Raw genomic sequence first — 21,099 nt, 5'->3', positions numbered from 1 at the left:
TGTTGATCACTGTGCTCAAATCTTGTGGGCACGAGAGATCGGGGTGGTTGCATCTTTACAAGAGTGATCCAAAATTTGGTGGCATATACCAGACACTCCTGGAAGGGTAGAACGTTCCAAATTTTCACCTTCAGGATGCACTGTTATGCCACCTAGAACACATTTGTGTTCCTTCAAGTGAGTGTGCCAAGATTATTTGGGAGGCACACTACAGTCAGGTCGCTGGACATTTTGGAGTAGAGAAAACAATAGAGGTATTGCAGAAGTATTTTTATTGGCCAAAACTTCATCAGGATGTTGGGAAGTACATTAGATCATGCACCACCTGTACCATTTCCAAACCAACCATCAAGAATCAATGCCTATATACTCCTCTACCTACTTCTAATCAGCCTTGGGAATCTGTCTCCATGGATTACATGGCAGGCCTTCCTTCTACTAAGCACGACAATGATTGCATTTTCATGGTCGTCAACAAATTCTCTAAGATGTCCATCATGGCGGCCTGCAAGAAGAGTATCACTACTGAGGCCATTGCTAAGCTCTTCTTTGAGTGAGTATGGGTACACTTTGGGATCCCACTGTCCATTATCTCAGATTGGGACAACAGATTCCTGAGTGCATTTTGGTCAAGTCTCTGGCCGATGCTGGATACAAAACTTACTAAGTCCACATCTTTCCATCCCCAAACTAATGGCCAAACAGAGGTTGTCAACAAGATGACCGTACACATTTTGCGGATGTACTACTCAAAGCATCCACGCAAGAGGGATGAAAGTCTCCCCTATGTCTAACATAGCTACAACATATCTCTCCACAACTCAACAGGCCACAGCCCTTTCAGGTAGGGTTGGGATTTCATCCATTATGCCTCATTTATGTGGCCATACCATTTGCAGCCCCTCAAATAGATTTGGCTCACGTTCATTTTGAAGTTAAAAGAGCTAGCAACTTCATTGAGCACATTCAACACATCCACCAGCAGGTCCATGATATATTGGATAGAGCTAATGCTAAGTATAAGCAGCACCATGATCAGCATCAAGTGTCGCACAAGTTCCAGGTGGGCGAAAAAGTTTGGCTACATTTGTAGATGGAGCGCCTTGTTGGACCCCACCGCAAGCTTCACCTACTCTAATATGGGCCATACACCATCACTAAGGTTGTTAGTGACAATGCCTTTGAGATCAGTATCCCACCATTCCTTGGTCTTCACCCAGTGTTCAATGTAGATCACCTTCATCCATACTTTCCACCATTGTTGGACACATCTGACATTGCAGAACAACTCACACCAACAGAGCTCAACCCGGACTGCATGGAACAGACCACAGCTGATTAGATCATGGACATATAGATCAAGAACATTCGCAAACAGAGGATACAACTATATCGTGTTGTCAAAGCAGGCCAACTCCTTCACTAGGGAAAGTGGTTCACCAGGGACCAGGTTCAACATAAATTTCCTCACCTCATGGAGGCTCTGCACACAATGGGGACTATTGCTTCCTAAGCGAGGAGGAATGATCCAGGTGGATATTGGTGGCCACCCACCTAATCCACTTAAACCCCCCAGTTAGATTCATTTGTTTCCTTGTTCATTTCATCATTTACTATTTTTAGCATTTTTTCGGGTCCTGAACTTCCAAAGCAATTTTGACCCCCTAAACGGCATTTTTTTGGGGTTTTTGGCAAGCCCATAGCTGTGGGAAGGGGCCTATGGCGAAAATTGTAGTACTCAAAGATACCTTTCTAACAAGGTATCATACGCGCCAAATGGAGATAATATGACCAAGTTACGAACCCGGGAAGTTGGATTCCCAACTAACCCCAAAAAGGCCCACAAACTCTTGGTGTTACATCTCCTAGAGTTAGGTTTTTGGTTGTTTAGGGTTTTATTATGTTTTCCAATAATAAATAGGCCATTGAGCCTCATTTTAACATAGTTCAGAGGCATGTAGCTTCCACATCTCTTCTCATAGATAAGCTACCATCGCTCGAGCTATCTTATTTCCATTCTGTTTGTAAGCATAGTTCAGTATTGAAGTGTTTTTCTGCTTCATCTCCGTGTTTATGATTATATCTGTAATTTTTTGTGTTCCTGTTTAAGTTCGGATCAAATCGTTCCTAAATTTTTTCAACATAATCTTGAACATCTTGCTAAATTGCACAAGCTTCATGATCACATTGATTTGTTGCATTTGTTTCTTTATCTCACTCAAGGTCATGGTTGCTCACCCATCCTATTAAAAATTATGATCTTTAAGTGAACTTAAGTAAGAATATGACATTATAATGATGAATGCAAAATAAGATCAATGTGATTTTTATAATGGTTGTGACTATATACCTTAGAAAGTGTCTCACTTCCCACATGTCAAGAAAAGTAACATATTTCTTAGATTTTTTCAACATATTCTTAAATATATTGACAAATTGCACGAACATCATCATTGATTTGTTATCTTTGTTTCTTGGTCTCACCTAAGTTGTCTTTCTCATTGTATTTGTTGTCTTTGTTTTCCTTATATATTATATTTGTAAATGGTTGTTATATCGATGTTTAAATATTTGCTATATATACTAATAATACTTTATTGATTGTAATTGTATAGTATGGGCCCCTTAGGGCATTGCTCGATGAGGAAGAGGTGTTTGTAGTACAAGCGCATGTTCAAGAACATGGAGTGAATAATATTGAGGATCAAGATAATGATCCCATGGAAGAAGATAATGATGTTGATAACATAGTTGAAGAAGATGGGACAAATAGATTGATCCATGAGACATTTAATAATGTTGGAATGAATGATGATGCAAACTAGTATGATGGTCATGCTTTTGATAAATTGTATTTAAGAGGGCAACTAAACCTCTCTATGAAGGGTCGGAAACTATGTTGCATTATTGTTGGTCAACTTAAAGGTCGTGAATGGTTTGTCAAACACGTGTGACATAGCTCCTAAGGCATGTAATATATTTTGTGACATTTAGTACTATATACATGATAAAGAAATTATATTTTCCATTGTTTTTAATGTTAGTACGTTGATCATCATTTAATTAATTTTTAACATTTGGATGCAATATGTACGATTAATATTGTTTACTACATTAAGTTGTACTACTTTTTTTTATGTTGTAGATTATTAGGTGAATTTTTGTTACCACCGTCAAATGTTTTACCTCGTGTGTACCAAGATTTACATGCTAGTATGAAAGCTATTGGAATGGAGTATCAAGCTATCCATGCATGGCCTAATAATGATATTATCTATTATAAATAACGTGCATTCAAAGACAAATGCCAAAAATGCGATGACTGTAGATATCAAGTCGATAAAGTAAAAAAAAAGTGCCTCACAAGGTTCTTCGTTATATTCCCATAATTCCATGTATGCAACCATTGTTCAGGTTTAAAAGCATAGCTGAAATTATGGATTACCATGCAACGAATAGAAGTGAAGATGGTGTTCTTCGAATGCCTTTAGATGGATCAACATTTAGGAATATAGAATAAAAGTGGCCAAAGTTTTAAAAAGAGCCATGTAATCTTAGGGTTTCATTAGAAACTGACAGCGTCAATCCATTTAGAGAGCCCAAATATACTTACTTGGTGTGGTTCGTTTTTTTTATCAACAATAACATTCCTCTGTGGAAGTACTAGGTTAAAGATAAGAATGTATATATCGAGCCTCTTATTGATGAGATAGTGGAGTAATGGAATGGTGTCACTATGTATGATATATTTCTTGTCTTTACAAAAATTGTTTCACAACTAATTAAGAATCAATACAAGCCTCAATCATCATCCTGGAATAAATCCCTTCTCATATACTGTGTGTTCGAATGGGTGAATAACCATAATGTAAAATAAATTGAAGTTTTGTCAGTTGCATATGTATATTCAATTTAGTGAGAAAATAATCAATCAATTTTTCATGAATCTATCCTTTTACTTGAAATTGTGGTTGAAATCATTGATTCAGTGATTAAAAAATATAAGACCATTCCAAAATGGAAAAAGGAAAGGATCCTTGTTATGGCTCCTCTTCCTCTTGATATTCCATGGGCATTATTTGATAAAGCTAGCCAGGGATATCCTCCTAGATGTGAGGTTGGTGCAGTGAACCACTTTCAACAAAATCACTATATGTTGATCATGTACTCTACAGTTTTGGGAACAAAATACTAAAGTGGATATCAATTCTTTGTGGACCTTATTACATGGGGCATAAATGAAAGAGATTAGAAAAATTCAAATCATGGGAGACTCCAACTTGGTTATAGACTAGGTGGAAAATAGGGAAAAATTTGAAGCTCCATGCCTGGAACACATCCTATGGAATATTAAAATTGGTTTGGGTAGGTTGGAATGGTTCTCCATAAAACACATCTATCAAGATTTGAATGCAAAAGCATACCAGCTCTCAAAAGAAGCCCTATAGCTTCGAACTGGTTCTTTTGGTATCTATGAGCTCCTTGATTGTGAGGAAATTTCAAGCAATGGAGTTCCACTTCTAATGTTTTTTATGCAGATAAAATATAGAATTTTGTTGTCTAGTTTCTCTTTTTGTAAGTTTTTTTTTAAACTCTTTCTGAAGAGTATCAAGACCCATATCAGGCATGAAGATAGATCTGACTATATATATATTTTGATTATTAGGTAATGTGATTCTTGAGATTACTGGCACACCTAACCTGTGGCTTCAGTAGCCACAACCTAGGGGCATCTAATCCACCAAAATCACTTAGGGATCACACCCAGGTTGGGTCACACCAACCCTTAGAATGATTTTATTTTTTCCTATGGAGTTTCGAACCGATGACCTTTTCACTATGGAGTGTCTTAATAGAACACCCTGTCATCATTTATTCCACGCCCCTCCTCTTTTAGTAATAGGGTCGTAAATTTTTCAGAGAAAGATTTAAATTTTTCTCTTGCTCCTAAGAAAATCCATGTTGAAGAGATTAATTGTAACATTGAATTTGGGATTAGGGAATTACCGGATAGTATTAAGGATATCATAAGACAATTTTTTGCGGTTATTCTTAGAAAGGATAAGCCCCCTAAGAACAACCTTAGCAAACTTGAGTTCGAGGCTCTCAAAGCTTTGAACAATAACAAGGACATCGTTGTTCTTAAAGTTGATAAAGGGGGAGATGTTGTTATCTTAGATAAATATGAATACCAGAGTAAAATGTTAGATCACCTTTGCACTTGTAGGAGCTACAAAAATCTTATCAAGAATCCTTTAAAGAAGATTTCCAAGACATATGCTCTAGCCATAAAATCTAGTAGCACTATTAACTCCCTTAATCATAAGCTTATTGAGAGCAGCCCTCTCACTCCTAGGATTTATGGTCATCCAAAGATCCATAAAGAAGGGGCCCCCCTGTGACCCATTGTCAACACCATAGGTGGGCCCACCTATCTTCTTGCTAAGTTTTTAGCCAATAAGTTGAAGCCTCTTGTTGGCCAGACTGAATTCTTTGTCAATGATTCATCTTCTTTTATCAGCAATCTTAAAGATATTAGGTTGGATCCCAATGATCTTCTAGTAAAGATTTGATGTGGTCTCCTTATACACCGGCATTCCCATTAACGAGGTTGTTGAGTCATCAAGTGCATTACAGATCCATACACTACTTATTTGGTTGAAATATGTCTTTTGTCTACTTTTTTCAATTTTGAAGGAGAATTTTATGAGCAAAATTGTGGTGTTGTTATGGGTTCTTCCCCTTCCCCTGTAGTGGCTAATTTGTTCATGGAGGACTTTGATTCCAAGGCATTGCCCTCTGCTCTATTCCTGCCCAGTTGTGGAAAAGATTTGTGGATGACACTTGCGTCATCTGGTCTCACAGTCGGGAAAAGTTGGAACTATTTTTCCAACAGCTTAACAATCAATCGAGTTCCATTAAGTTTACTATGGAATGTGAAGTCAATGGTAGCTTTTCCTTCCTCAATGTTCTGATTTCAAGAAGAGATGATGTTTCTTTCTCCCACCACCTTTTTTGGAAGAAAACTCACACTAAGTAGTATCTTCATGCTAGTTCCCATCATTTCCCTCCTCAAAACTAGGTGTTCTCAACACCTTAGCCACTAGGGAATTACAACTTTCTAATGAAAACCACCTAAAAATTGAGAAGAGCCATCTCCCCAATGTTTTTTATTAGGAATGTGTACAGGCACCAGCGTCTTAAGGCCTTCCGTAACGCTGAAAAAAAGGTCCTAGAATTAAGAAAGATCAGAAGGATCAGTTTTCAGGGGTTCATCTTCCCTTTATCCAAGGGACCAAGGACAATATTGCTAGGATCCTGAAGAAGCATAGAGTTCCCTCTATGTTTAGGCCCCTAAACACGAACGACAACTCCTTTAGATTTGCAAAGGACCCTGTGGACCCAAAAGATGGGAAAGGTGTTTATATAATCTCATGCTCCTGTGGGACTCCATACATTGGTGAATTTGGTCGCTCAATAGGTCACAGAATCCATCAACACGCAACGAACATCAAGCATAGAAGGTCTCGTTCCTCAACTTTGGCAAAACATGTTGAAAAGACAAAACATCACATCTGCATTGAGGAAGCCAATGTCATTGCAAGGGTTGATTATTTTCATCACCATAAATTCGAGGAGGATTTGGAAATCGAAAGGAGGCCTAACAATCTAATTTGAGATGATGGTTGGGTTATTAGCAGGTGTTGGATCCCTACCTTGTCTTCTTAGGCATTTAGAATTAATTTTTTACTCTATTATTGTTGTTATTTGAAGTTTAATTTTTTACTCTATTATTGTTGTTATTTGAATTTTATTTTATTTTCTCTTCTTTCCTTTTTTTTTATTATTTCTATTTTTTCAATTTTGATTTGATTTCTTTGTATTATTTTTATTAGTTTGTTCTCTCTCAAGTAGGTTATGAGTTATTAGTTTTATTGTTTGTGTTATTTCCATTAGACTTTGTTTTTTACTATAGAGGATTAATTTAATTAATTCAATATTATAATTATTTTTGTTAGCTAGTTAGGTTTGATAGCTTTTTAGTTATTAGTTTCATTGTTTGAATTTTTTTAATTGGCCTTTTGAGTTATTTCCTTTTCTTTTAACTATAAAACATCATTTAATTTAATTTAATTTTTAGAATAAAAATAATTTTGTTAGAATTAAAACAATATCTTCTCTTTTTTTGGTAGCTAAGCACCCATAAAGATTTGAACTAGTGACCTATCGCAAGGAGTGCCTGCACCCATTCACCATCAATCCAAAGCCCTGTGGGCAAAATTAAAACAATACCAATAATATTTATTTATTTATTTTCCAGCTAAGAAAATTAAATAAAAAATCAGTCAAAACTAACCATTATATTCTAACATCTAGTAAACATTTCTAGTCATCTATTTAAGTTGATGACATGATGTGGTTCCTCATCTTGTCCTTGAATATGAATATGAACCACACTAGTAATATATATATATATATATATATATATATATATATATATATATATATATATGAAATTCTTCGTCAAAATCAGCCATTATATTCTAACGGCTAGTAAACATTTCTAGTCATCTATTTAAGTTGATGTCATGATCTGGTTCCTCATCTTGTCCCTGAATATGAACCACACTAATTGGATCGAAACGGTTGACTAAATGTCTCTTATGTAATTTTTACGGAAAAATATTCATATTTATGATCACATAAACCTAAATTCTAATATATATTTGGTGAAATGTAAGATTATAATTTTTTTGAAAAAATAAATAAATTATTATTTTATTATTTTATATTTTAAATTTTACATCTTAACTTAAAACTAATATCAAATAATATAATAAATATAAATATTAGTAAATATAAATAAATGATTTTATTAATACTAATAATTATTATTATAATATTTAACTAACTTAAATAATATAACACTTAAAATTAATTAAAAACAATTATCATGTTAAATCTATTGCCTTCTTAAACTATAACATTTAACATATTAAGAAAAGTTATTACATTTTTAAATATAGCCTAATAAATATAGTTAACCAAATTAATATTAACTTTTTTAGATGAATTAACCGGATTAATATTAACTTTTTTATTATTTAAGGTGAATGTAAATTAGTTATAATTTTTGGGTAATTTTATAAATTTAGGGGATTTAAAATTCATGTAAGTATAAGGGAGTTTTTTAAGGAGGTGGAGGAAGTGTAGCAGTGTTTGAATCGTGTTTTTGATGGTGGAAATAGCTTCAACACCATAAAAAACCTCCACAGCAACCAAAATATTGAAGATTGACAACTATAACTAGGATTTAGAAAAATTACTGCCAAATTTTATCAAAATATCACTGGAATTTCCATAATTTTCAAGGCAAAAAAGCAATCTAATTAGACTAGAGCAAATATAAATATGTAACCTAGTTATTATGAATTGTTAAATAAAATTTATCAAAATATGACTGCAATTTCCATAATTTTCAAGGCAAAAAAGCAGTCTAATTAGACTAGAGTAAATATAAATATGTAACCTAGTTATTATGAATTGAACAAAAATGTTAATTGACTCATCCCAAACCAGAAAACACAGAATAGCTTCAGTAGTATGCAGATAATTGTCATTCACTACTAATTTCTTTATATTTGAGAAAATCGAATTCTTAACCAATAAAAACAAATTTAAACCATATTTTAAAATAATTAAATTCATTTTATATAAAATATATTTATTTTTATTAAAATATATTATTATTATATTAAAATATTTTTTTATATATATATTATTTAAATAAAATTTTAATATATATATATGATGTTTATTTAGTTTTAAAGGTGTGTTTAATTGGTAGAAGTTTTACGGATAAAATATTTTAATATTAAGTTTTATCAGGAGTAAGAAGTGATTTGAAGTGATTTTGAAAGATGAATTTATCTCTCATATATATATTATTTAAATAAAATTTTAATATATATATGATGTTTATTTAGTTTTAAAGGTGCGTTTAATTGGTAGAAGTTTTATGGATAAAATATTTTAGTATTAAGTTTTATAAGGAGTAAGAAGTGATTTGAAGTGATTTTGAAAGATGAATTTATCTCATACATATTTGATAGATATCGTAATCACCAATCTTCATTTGATAGATATCGTAATCACCAATCTTCAAAATTCATAAATCACATAGATAAAATAAGATAAAATAATTATATTTATGTCTAACTAATAACCACAAAGTAGGTCAAAAACCCTATTGAGTATAATGATGTCTATACAATAAAGAAAATTGTTAAATACAATGATGTGAGAACCAAATAATTTGCCATAAAAAATACAATTATATATATATATATATTATTTAATATAGTATAATATATAAATGTAAACATGATTTACCTAATATACCTAAAGAGATAAAATCTTACAATAATCATGCCAATGGTGTCATCCACCATCTCAACGTTCAAAAGCACTCGCATAACTTTGGACATAAAATGAGACATTGGGGACAACCGTATTCAATTCTATTTATTAAAGATAATTCCCAAAACATACTTTCCAATCAGAATTCCCATCATTGTATTGTATGCAGTCCCTTTCTCATATCTTCATCAAAACCAAAAAGATAATTCCAACGACAATAACGAAGATACCCATCATTTCAGATATGGCCCTTTCTCCTTTACAGGATCATAATTTAGAAAAAATATAATTACAAATATCCTGAAAAACAACAAACTCCTTTCAGATTTTGCCAAAGCTGATTCTGGTTCTTTTAGAACCGATGAATCAATAGATTCGGGGTTCGAAACCCGCAACCACCCAAAAATAAAGCTCGCAGCACGCATTTCAAACGAACTGTTTCCCCTTGTAGGTATGGCCGAACTGCCAATCAGAGGGAGCAACGTTGTAAGAAGTAACAGTCTTGCCGTCACTAGTGGTAACCTCGAACGACAGGGCTTGCCCCCTGTAATCGGCATTAACGTGCCAGTTCTGTCCCCAATTTCTGCCCATCGACAGCCATCCCGTCTTCGAACCCTTGACCTTCACACCTGTAACGGCTCCGTCTCCAGCGACGTTGCTTATCAGAACTGTCAGAAAAAAGTCCTTTCCGTTTATGGCGAACCTCATTCCCCCTACTTTCGCACATCGAACTCTGCAAAAACAAGAAAATCAGCAAATAAAACCCTAACATAAGTCCCGTGTTCGATTCCAGGTAAATGCGAGTTCATGAGACTTAAAGTTTTGCCCTACCTTCTGTACTGGATATTCATGGTGCCGATTTTCCACATGGCAATCTTTTCAAAGGCGGTGATAGGCAATACGAAATGCTGGCGAGGGGGATTGCACCACCCGCCATCGTCCCCAGGCAGGCCGTAGTTCGGCGGGCAGAAATTCGTGGCTGTGACAACGATTGAAGTTCCCGGATGGCAATAAAGAGGATCCTCCACACATTTCAGTTCAAAACAAGCCCCGCATGCCTGACCTCCATTGTAAAGAAAGCTGCTGAGTGCCGCCGTGTTGACGCCATAGCCCTGCCTGTACAAGTCTCCAAATCCACATGCGCCTGCTGCAAGATGCATAAAAGTAAAACCCTAAGTTTAAAGAACACAAAATACGCAACACAGATGTGTAAGGACTTCACTTTTTAAATGGTTCTTGTTAGTAACAGTATTACCCATGGTACCCAGTGCATCAGATTCGCTGTAAAACGTCGCGAAGGCGTACTTCCATCCATCGTTGGCGTAAGCAGCTGAAGTAGGCATTATTATTAATTGCTTCCACCAACCCAAATTTAGCAGCAGCAGCCACAGAGAGGCAACCCATGATCCCCTTCTCGTCTGCATACTGATGTTGTGGCCTGAGGGAGAGGAAGTTGAGAAGAGAAGAAAAACATCAACAGCTTTACCAGCTATACTGTTAGATATAGCATGGCAGTGAACTAAAAATCTGTGCGCTGCTCCGACACGGGGGCCCTCTGTGCCCACTGCTTTTGCCGTTGGGTCGTCGGATTTATTCTCTGTTCCACTCTTTCAACGGAAATGTGTGTTGGCTCTGACAAGTAAGTTTCTTTATTTATTTATTGATGTCCTTGCCTTCCATACACTGTATTTGAATTGTCGGTGGTGCTGTGGATTACAGGTGACTTCTGTAATTCCTGCCCCCAATACTCGTTTCCAGTACACACGGGATTTGTACAGGTTTTGTGTAACCGGAGTGTAATTGTTTTTTAAATGGTGGAAATAGATTTAATACTAACTGGAATCGCTATTAATATTTCATATTTGTAGAGCCATAGTTTGATTAATGTAGAATCGCTATTAATATTTGATATTTGTAGAGTCATAGTTTGATCAATGTATGGAACTAGAGTATGTCTATTGTTGGATTTAGTGGAGTTATAGCTTTATTAATGCATGAAGATAATATTTGTGAATGGTTGGATTTAACCAAGTACAAATCCAATGGGTGGCATACACTGTGCTATGCATTAATGAAACTATAGTTCCACAAATATTGGTTGTATAGGAGAATACTAGAGTACTTGAAACTTGACAGCTCTACCTTGAATTCCCAAAAAATTAGGAGGTATATAGTTCCACAAATATTGGTTGTCTGCCAAAATACTAGAGTACTTTGATAGCGCTAACCTGAATTCTCAAAAATTGGGAGGTATACTTCAAAATAGTGTCAAAGAAAACTTTTATTTTTCTACTGAAATAAATGGTTGTTTAAACTAAGTTGCCAATAGTACACATAGGGGATTTAGCAATGGAGTTGTTTTTACTGCTATTTTTTGGAGTTTTGGAAAATGTTCTGGTGAAATCTTGATTTGTGTTATTTAAACTAGTTTTTTGACTGTATATATGGATTCAACACCATGAAAAATCTCTAGGGCACTTCTATTATGCAGAGGTTACCCATCAAACTTGTGATTTCAATGAATTCCTCCTAGATTTTAGAGAAATTAGATCCGAAAATCCATAGGAAAAGCTTCCAAAGAGTCGCACTAAAGACAACTCTTTTAGAAATAATAAATATCCATTACATAGCATTTAATATTCTGCGCTTCAAATTTGCACTATCAAATCTAAATACTTTGAATAATATTTTGTATTTTGAATTTGTATTATCAAATTTAAATATATATAGAGATTTGTAACTTCTAGAATTTTTAGTATACAAAGGGGATGTGTAATGGGGTTGCCAAGACGGTGAAATTTTGGGCGATTTTTTTTCAAAAACTCTAATTATTAGAGTGTTTGAATTATGTTTTTGATAGTGGAAAGAGATGCAGCGCTATCAAAAACATTCGCGGCACCCAAAATCCTGAAGTTTGACATTTGTAACTTGGATTTCCAAAAAAAAATCCCAGTTTTTTTCAAAATCCTGCCAAAAATTCCAATATTTTCATAGCACAAATGTACCCTGGTTAAACAACAACATTTGTAATTTGTTCTCCATATCTTTGAAGTATATGAGAATGGGCAACTATAAGTAATAATAAGCACTCGATCAGTGAGCAATAATAAGCATTTGATATTTTCTATCTTAAATGTAATCTTGATTTGTGTTATTTAAACTAGTTTTTTCATTGTGTATATGGATTCAGCACGTTGGAAAACCCCTAGGGCACTTCGATTGCACTGGATTACCCATCAAGCTTGTGATTTCAATAAATTCTTGCCGGATTTTAGAAAAATTACACCGGAAAAACCCAGCGTAAAGGCTTCCAAAAAGTCCATTTAAATTCATATTCAAAGATATAGACTAAATATCCAATTATCTAACATTTTTTTATTTGTACTTTGAAATTTAAATAATTTTAAATTTTAATTCAAAAATATAAATTAAATATTCAATTATATTGTATTTAATACTTTACATGTCAAATTTATATCATCAATCCAGAAATACAGTTTTAAATGAGATTGTAATTTTTATCCTTGAAAAGATTTGTTTTCATTGTAATTTGTAATTTATTTTGAATAAATTATCTTTCTATAAAATTATTTTATTAATATTAATAACAATTCTTGAGTCAAACTCGCTGGTATAATCTAATGGTCAGGTAGCTTTTCTCTACATCTATTTATTGAAATGTCTAGATCATGTTCCTCATATTATTATGAAGATGAACCATACTAATTGGTTCGAAAGATAAACTAAATTTTCTCCTATATAATTTTTACTAAATTTTTTTATCAAACAAAAAAAATTAATGAACCAAATCATAACTCCCCAGGTAATAAACATTCAAGTGAAACCTGCAAACAAATTGTTCAGGATTTTCCTTTTTTTCCCCTCAACCAAATTTGGGCTCTGGTTCAGAGGGTAGTTGCTATCAATGGTGCTATGATAGAGACATTATGGTGAACGACACTTTATGTTAAAATATGTGAAGGCCGTGTGAACTCAAACCAAGAAAATTCCCCAAACCTGAAGAAATGTTTTATCTTTGGATATTGTGAAGCACACTGTTCATCATATTTGACAACCACTTGCAAAACGGAATCCGACGTGGAAAGTTGGTCCTGAAAAATAGACACTTTGTATTTATTTAAATTATTATTGCCATGTTGGTTGTTTTTTATATATTTAATTTTTTTTTGCGTGTTTGTTGTCGAATATTTAATAAATTAATCTTTAGTTAGAAGCATCTAGGATTTGAAGATTCCAAAAGTATTATTTTGTGGAATTGTAGGCAAGATGAGCTTTTTGGCCCACCCCTGACCGTAGATGGGAAAGAGAATATCTGGTGCACAACCAGATGAGGGTACTTGTTGGTAGGGTTGGGTTTTAGTGATAACTGGTTAGTAGGAGTAGTGTTTGGATTTGAATGTCATAGTGTGAGGACTACCTTTAAATAATAATTCATAGTGTGAACAAATTTTGTTAAAAGAATGTAATGTCAGAATGAATGTCGTGTGGATTTGAATAAGTAAAAATATTTTTTGTTTTTAATGAAAGAGTGGGGTAAGACCCACGATTGTGCATGGACATGCGATATCATAGTGATATTAGGGTTGTGTGATTGCATGAACATATCACAAGTATTTGGGTTGTGTGATTGCATGAACATATCATAAGTTGGAGATATGTAGGTCGTAGGTAGGTTAAGTAGGTTATTTTGGGCATGTAAAGAGTGTTTATATATATATATATATATATGTCATAAGGTAAGTTATATAGTAGATTGTGATGTAAGTATTATATATGAAACCAATGTGTAAGGGTCATTGCAACCAAGGAGTCACATTAGTTTGGTTGGTTAAAATAATATGGAGACATTGCATATAGTACAGGTTAAGCAAAATTGAATGGACGCACTAGTGAGTGGGTGAAGTTGGGCACATAGTAGGCGTGTGCACGTTGGTTGCACGATGGAGTGTGGGCACACAAGAGGAGTGGAATGGTCAAGTAATTAAGCGATGGGTGCAAGTGATGGGCATGATGATTGATTGGTCACCAATATGTACAAGCATGTCAACCAGGCGTGTGAACAAACATACATGCAAAGGGGGCAATGTAGCAAATGAACATGGACGCAAAAGTCGACTTGGTTGTGAGCCAAACAAAATCATGTTATCACATGAAGAGGCACATTGATTAGCTAAGTGAAGAGATGTGTGCATGGTTAATATATATACAAATGAGTGGTAACTCATTTGGACAAGGAAGTTCGACCAAGGAGGGTCTCACACGAGGTGTCACAAGTTGCAAGTGAGGCAAGACAAGTCACTAGGCAAAGCGGCAAAAAAAAAATAGAGAGCAATACACTTTGCTTACCACAAAACAATGCACATAGCAGGTTGCAAAGGTGTTACAGAGGAAGCACACAAGAACACCTTATGGCAAGGTATAGTAACGTGAAGTCGCATGACATGAAAGAAGCTAAAAGTCTATTCAGTGTGATTTTTTTGAGTGGCACACATCACCCGAGTTATGGCAAGCATGTAGGTGTGTGTCAAGGGAAATTTCACATGACTTGAAGGCACGAGTGTGTCGAGGGTTCTCACGTGACTTGGTGAAGGCATGCATGTGTTGAGGGACTCTCACACTACTTGTGGTGGCATGGTTGTGCCAAGTTGCTTGCATGATGTAGTGAGTGCATGGTTGTGTCAATTGTATCATTATATACTTGGGGATGGGTTCTCGCCCAACTGTTGTAACATATTTGTAAACCATTATATTATCATTGTTGGGGTCAAGTGTTAGACACTGTTGGTGTCACCCAAGCCTAGAAAAACTCTTGTCTACATATTCATGTTGGACATGTTTGGAACTCTAGGTTAAATGTTATGAATGTGTAAGAAGTACATGTTTAAGACAAGGATTGACAAGAAGTAAGTGAGGTGTAGTCTATGCTGAGTATGCTCAAAGTGGGTATATCACCGAGTCAGAATAATCGTGGTGTTGCATGTCCAAAGTTAAACAGAGTGCCTAGATCTGTGTGGATGCTCTGGGCTGGTGATAGATGGTATGAAAGCCATATTGCAAACAACAATATGCATACATGGTCTTTTGAAGTTTGAGACGCAAACTTGATTGGTTTGGTGATAAAATAAGATGGGAGTTCTAGTGGGATGGTAGAAAGCTTCGTATGTAGTAGTTTGTTGTGTAAAGGCTTGCCAATGCAACAATGGAACAACCACAAATTTTGTACAACAAATGAAAGAGAGAGTAGCTCCTATAATTTGGCATAGAAGGCAACTAGGATGATGGTTGTTTAGGTTGGTGCTCAATGCAGATTAAGTTGGCTAATCATTCACCTATGAGCTCAACAGCATGGTGCGACCAAATATTGTTCAAGGGGTTGTAGATCCAAGACTAGATGATGTGGATGCCCTGGGAAAAGGCAATAAGAGAGGCAGAATTGCGAAGGGCAAGTCATAGTTCCCAACAAACAAATTGGTCAAGTGTCCAGCGTAACTTGAGGATTGAGGTCGTTCAGGTGGAGCAACACAAAGAATAGAAGAGTAGATGTCTAGATTGCCAATTTTTCATGAAGATTATTATGTTGATGATCATTGGTTTGTGTAAGATAGGCTCAAGGCGACAAGTGAGTGAACTATGGGTGTGACTGAGGAGCTATCATATGGAGGTATGTTGTCTTGGGTTGTATTTTTGAATTATTGCAGGGAAATTTGGAGAAAGAACTGGACGACTTGGGCTAGGACGATTATTGGTTGGAGCTAGTGCACATTGCAAATTGAGTTGGCTACTCATTCACCTATTAGCTCAGCAGCATGGTGCAACCAAAAACTATTCAATGGGTAGTGGATCCAATATTGGATGGTGTGGATGCCTTGGACAAATTCAATGGATGAGAGCTAGACTTGTGAAAGGAAAGTCATGGTTTGCCAAGAGACAACTTGGTCGTGTCCATCGCAACTTGAGGATTGAGGTCATTAAGATGTTAAACCCTATAAGCCCTTGTTAATGTTGAAACCCCTTATTAAGCCCTAGATATTGAGTGATTACATTTCTATTGTTATATTGTTATGTAGGCTAGAACCTTTCATGGTCCCATTTTATTATAATTGTACCCTTTCTCTCCTACACACACACAGACACTAACACTAAAGAAACCTAGTCTTCAGATCATCAAATATTGTCTTGCACATTGTATTCATTGTAAAAGGAGGTTTCCACATCAAACATAACAATAATTATTGGTTTCCTGTCATTTTTAAGGTTCAAGGTTCATAACATTTGGCATCAAAGCTCATGATCCTAGGGTTTTGCTGCTTCAAATAGGTCATCTTGAAATTTTCACTATAATTTTTTGTTTGGGAGGTTTCAGATGATGAAACTTAGATAATAATTAGGAGAAATCTCAGAGAACATCTAGTTCAAATTTTAAAACTTTGTTCATTATATTTTCAGAGATAAGTGTTGAAAAGTGTGCAACAAGAAATGCTTGTTGAGAACGCAACAAGATGATGGAGCTTAGTGGAAAGGAGTCACCTTCACTAAGTGGGCCCGTAGGCAAATTATGGCGCAAAGTATATTTTTGGATCACATCAGGAGTGATCAGAGTCTATTTTTAGACTGCTAGTCAAAAATAGCTTATTGTCTCATAATAATATTTAGACTATAAGCTTTATCTTATCCTCTTGGAGCACTTCAGTTTGAGCTACAGATGTGGCACATGCAACTGTCAGAAGGAAATACGTTTTCTTATGTGTTAGTTGAGCTATTGCATGCAGGACATCAGTTAGAACTCATGTGGTTGAGTTCTGTGGAGTTGGATGAGCAATTAATGGAGTTGTGTTCAGTTTGACTTAGTTGAACTAGTTGTATTTAGTCTAACTGATCAATAGACTAAGTGATGAGTTGTTTGAATTAGTTATTAATTAATTCACTAATTATTAACTCATAATGCAACTGAAGAATACATCAGTTAACTCAGTGCATGTACAGTTCAGTGGAGACAGGTGTTAGAGGTTGAGATTGCTATTAGTTGTGCATGAGATTTTGCACATGCATGGATTGAGTAATGCCAATGAAGACTGCGTAGCGTTGGGGCCAATACCAAGAAATATAGCTTGTGCTCACGTGATTCCCAGTGTGGGTGATTCTCTTGAGGTAAAAACGAGTTTGGTTCATTCATTCTCATTCATTCTCAGCAGGTATTGTGCAGTGGAGGCATGCAAGCAGTGGAGGAGATTTGGAGATCAGATCTAAGCTGTATTGTGTGTCACAGGTGGAGATAGTACTGAGATACTTGTGAGGAGTATTGTACTATGTTTGTTACATGTTCTCAATCAATATAATATACATATAGTTGGGGTTTTTAGCGAGATGCTTTCCCCGAGAAAATACTGTGTTGATATGTGTGATTGATGCTTCTATGTGTGCATGCTATTGATGTTTCATTGTTATTGATGCTGCTAAATTGATGATAAACATAGAGGAGGTTATGTATTATGCATGTATTCCGCAATAGTGTATAATCGGGATAATCTCTATTGAATATGTGTTTGTTATTCAAAAATTCTACATGGTATCAGAGCTGGTTGATTTGTAGAAAAAGTTCTACAAGATATCAAAGCTATTGATCATCAGATCTACTATTCAGGAAGTGTTTACATTCTATTTCTTCAGGCAGAGTCTGTAATCGGGCCAAGTAGCCTCTGGATTCATCCTTCTTTTGGAAGGTGAGATATTCGGTGAATGCCCATACTGTTGGAAGAATCACCGCACCTCTATAGAATAGGTAATTTCCACCCTAGGGATCCTAGTTACTGGCTTGTAATGTTTACCAACACCTGCGGGTTTTGGTGTAATGGCAATCGTGACTCCAACAAGTGGTATCACAACGAAAGGTCTCAAGTTCGAAACACACTGGGCTCCCGTTGGGGGGGAGATTGTTGGCTCCCCGTTAAATGGCATGTGCTTAATGTTTCGTGGCATGTGCTTAAATCTAGCGATGTGTCTGTTGCTTAAATCTAGCGATGTGTCTGTTTACTAACACCTGCGGGTTTTGGTGTAACGGCAAACCTCCACATGGTATCAGAGCTAGGACCCAGGTTCGATTCCCCCAAGTTGCGTTTGAGGGGGGGTGTTGGAAGAATCACCGCACCTCTATAGAATAGGTAATTTCCACCCTAGGGATCCTAGTTACTGGCTTGTAATGTTTACCAATACCTGCAGGTTTTGGTGTAATGGCAATCGTGACTCCAACAAGTGGTATCACAACGAAAGGTCTCAAGTTCGAAACACACTGGGCTCCCGTTGGGGGGGAGATTGTTGGCTCCCTGTTAAATGGCATGTGCTTAATGTTTCGTGGCATGTGCTTAAATCTAGCGATGTGTCTGTTTACTAACACCTGCGGGTTTTGGTGTAACGGCAAACCTCCACACATACAGTCGATCTCTGTACAAGAAATACTTTGTTCTCACGAATTCTAGATCAGAGGCGGTTGAGTTTTGAGCTAGTGGAATGGCACTCAAGGATAAACTCAGAAACATCTAAGTGTGAGAATGGAGACAGTATGCCCCAGTATCTCACGAAGTTCACCCAATGCTGGGATGAGCTGGGAAGTGTGGGGGTAACTGTTGAGGATGAGGATATGGTGAGTCTAGCACTCCTTGGCCTTCCCAAGAGTTGGCATAGCTACCAGGACTCGGTGAATGGAAGGGAGAAATTGCCAGGATGGGAGAGACTTTGGTCGGATCTTGTGCAAGAGGAGATTAGACGGCGCACCAGAGACAGTTCTTCATCTATGCATGATGAGGAGAACTGTGCCTTAGCGAGTAAGGCGAAGAAGGGGAAGGGGAAGGTTTCTCTTTCCGAATCCAGTTCTTCCAATGATGGGAAGAAGGTTGACAAGTCGAAGGTGAGATACTTTCGTTGTCATGAGTTGGGCCATTATGCTACTAATTGCCCAAAGAAGAAGTCCAAGAAGGGATCCGGGGAAGGATCTGAAGGTGAGGCAGCCTCACTTGCTTCACAGTTTGAGTTGGACTTCACACTCTTCGCATGCATGTTTTCATCCATGGTGGGAAGTGGTTGGTTTCTTGACAGTGGAGCTTCTTTCCACATGATCGTTGACAGAAGTTTGTTCAGTACTTTGGAGGAGAAAGATCTCCAGATACTCATAGGGATGGATAATGATGAGAAGTATAGTGTCTCGGGTGTAGGCACGGTTATTTTTCAGAGGGAGCATGGAGCTCGCCTTACCTTGATCGATGTCAAGTATGTACCAGGACTGAAGAGAAACTTGGTGTCGATCGCGATGCTAGAAGACAGAGGCTATGATGTAGTCTTCAGTAAGGGAAAGGTTTTCCTTAGACACATCATCACTAGACAAGTGAAGCAGATTGGTTCACGGGTCAAGAACTTGTATACTCTTGAGGTTCAAGATGCATGCAAAGCCTTGAGCAGCAAGGCAACTGATGGAGACTTGGTGGTTAAGAGGGAGGGTATATTACCTCTCAACATGCAGAGCCAGAGGAAGTCTCAGACGATTGTGGAGGAGCCACGATTGGTGCCGCAGCTTCAGGAGGTTGTGGAGCAGCCACAACAAGGGAAGCTGAGAGGAGATTGAGTAGAGACATCTACTCATGCAGAGACCTCCAGTAGGGGGAAACTTCGAGCCAGGTGGGCTGAGGGATCGCATGCAGCCATACCTCCAGGTAGGAGGTGGGGTGATGTGGATTGATCGTCCCAAGGAGGAGGGGCGAGATCCTTGAGGTACCCAACCTCTTGGATGAGACCTTGCTACGGGAGCCCCGATGTGGAGTAGCAGGAACTGATTGATTGGGTAGAGACAGATGCGGATGGAGCGGCAGAGAGAGTGATGGTGTAGGGAATCCCAAGACAGCGCATAGCATGCAAGCTACAGCAATGGGAGAGGCACAAGTGTTTTGCATAGTGCTAGGTGGCACAGAGAGGTGTGCAATGGTGCGAGATGCATGAAGATGTTGCAGTAGCGCAGATGTCAGAGAGGGAGCACTTGTTAGCAGCAGCTAGAGCTTCAGCATCAGAGTATGTTCCTAGCCTAACAGAGTGGTCAGTTGGGAGTGTTTTTGTTCCAAGTGTTGTTGGAGCAAAGTGGACCGGGCAGATGTGTTGCATGCAGAACATTCCAGAGTTACAGGATCGGGTTTGAGAGGAAGCTTTTCTTGTTGAGAGGGAGTGTTGAAAAGTGTGCAACAAGAAATTCTTATTGAGAATGCAACAAGATGATGGAGCTTAGTGGAAAGGAGTCGCCTTCACTAAGTGGGCCCGTAGGCAAATTATGGCGCAAAGTCTATTTTTGGATCACAGCAGGAGTGATCAGAGTCTATTTTTAGACTGCTAGTCAAAAATAGCTTATTGTCTCATAATAATATTTAGACTATAAACTTTATCTTATCCTCTTGGAGCACTTCAGTTTGAGCTACAGATGTGTCACATGCATCTGTCAGAAGGAAATACATTTTCTTATGTGTTAGTTGAGCTATTGCATGCAGGACATCAGTTAGAACTCATGTGGTTGAGTTCTGTGGAGTTGGATGAGCAGTTAATGGAGTTGTGTTCAGTTTGACTTAGTTGAACTAGTTGTATTTAGTCTAACTGATCAATAGACTAAGTGATGAGTTGTGTGAATTA

At 36.8% G+C, this 21,099-nt stretch overlaps 1 protein-coding gene across 1 annotated transcript; it reads right to left on the bottom strand.

Moving 5' to 3' along the window:
* Positions 1-9,656: 9,656 nt before the first annotated feature.
* LOC149235352 (expansin-A10-like) lies at positions 9,657-11,165 on the bottom strand. Its single transcript, XM_089372081.1, has 3 exons — positions 10,676-11,165; positions 10,252-10,567; positions 9,657-10,153 (listed from the first exon to the last, which is right to left on the bottom strand). The coding sequence occupies exons 1-3, from the start codon at positions 10,842-10,844 to the stop codon at positions 9,847-9,849; spliced, it is 792 nt and encodes a 263-aa protein (XP_089228207.1). The 5' UTR covers positions 10,845-11,165; the 3' UTR covers positions 9,657-9,846.
* Between the last annotated feature and the right edge of the window lie 9,934 nt (positions 11,166-21,099).

The sequence above is a fragment of the Pinus tabuliformis genome, chromosome 8 (assembly GCF_031772625.1).
Source record: "Pinus tabuliformis cultivar Carrire ecotype Pingquan chromosome 8, CPIR1, whole genome shotgun sequence".
Lineage (NCBI taxonomy): Eukaryota > Viridiplantae > Streptophyta > Pinopsida > Pinales > Pinaceae > Pinus > Pinus tabuliformis.
Note: the sequence above shows the minus strand (reverse complement) of the source record. Positions and strands in the feature narration are given on the sequence as shown.

What these genes read in the sequence shown, in the direction of transcription:
- LOC149235352 (XM_089372081.1), bottom strand. Translation starts at nt 10,844, where the DNA reads ATGCAGACGAGAAGGGGATCATGGGTTGCCTCTCTGTGGCTGCTGCTG. An exon ending in TGATGCACTGGGTACCATGG is followed by an intron (nt 10,568 to 10,675) that starts GTAATACTGTTA and finishes TGCATCTTGCAG; the next exon opens with CAGGCGCATGTGGATTTGGA. An exon ending in ATGAATATCCAGTACAGAAG is followed by an intron (nt 10,154 to 10,251) that starts GTAGGGCAAAAC and finishes TTGTTTTTGCAG; the next exon opens with AGTTCGATGTGCGAAAGTAG.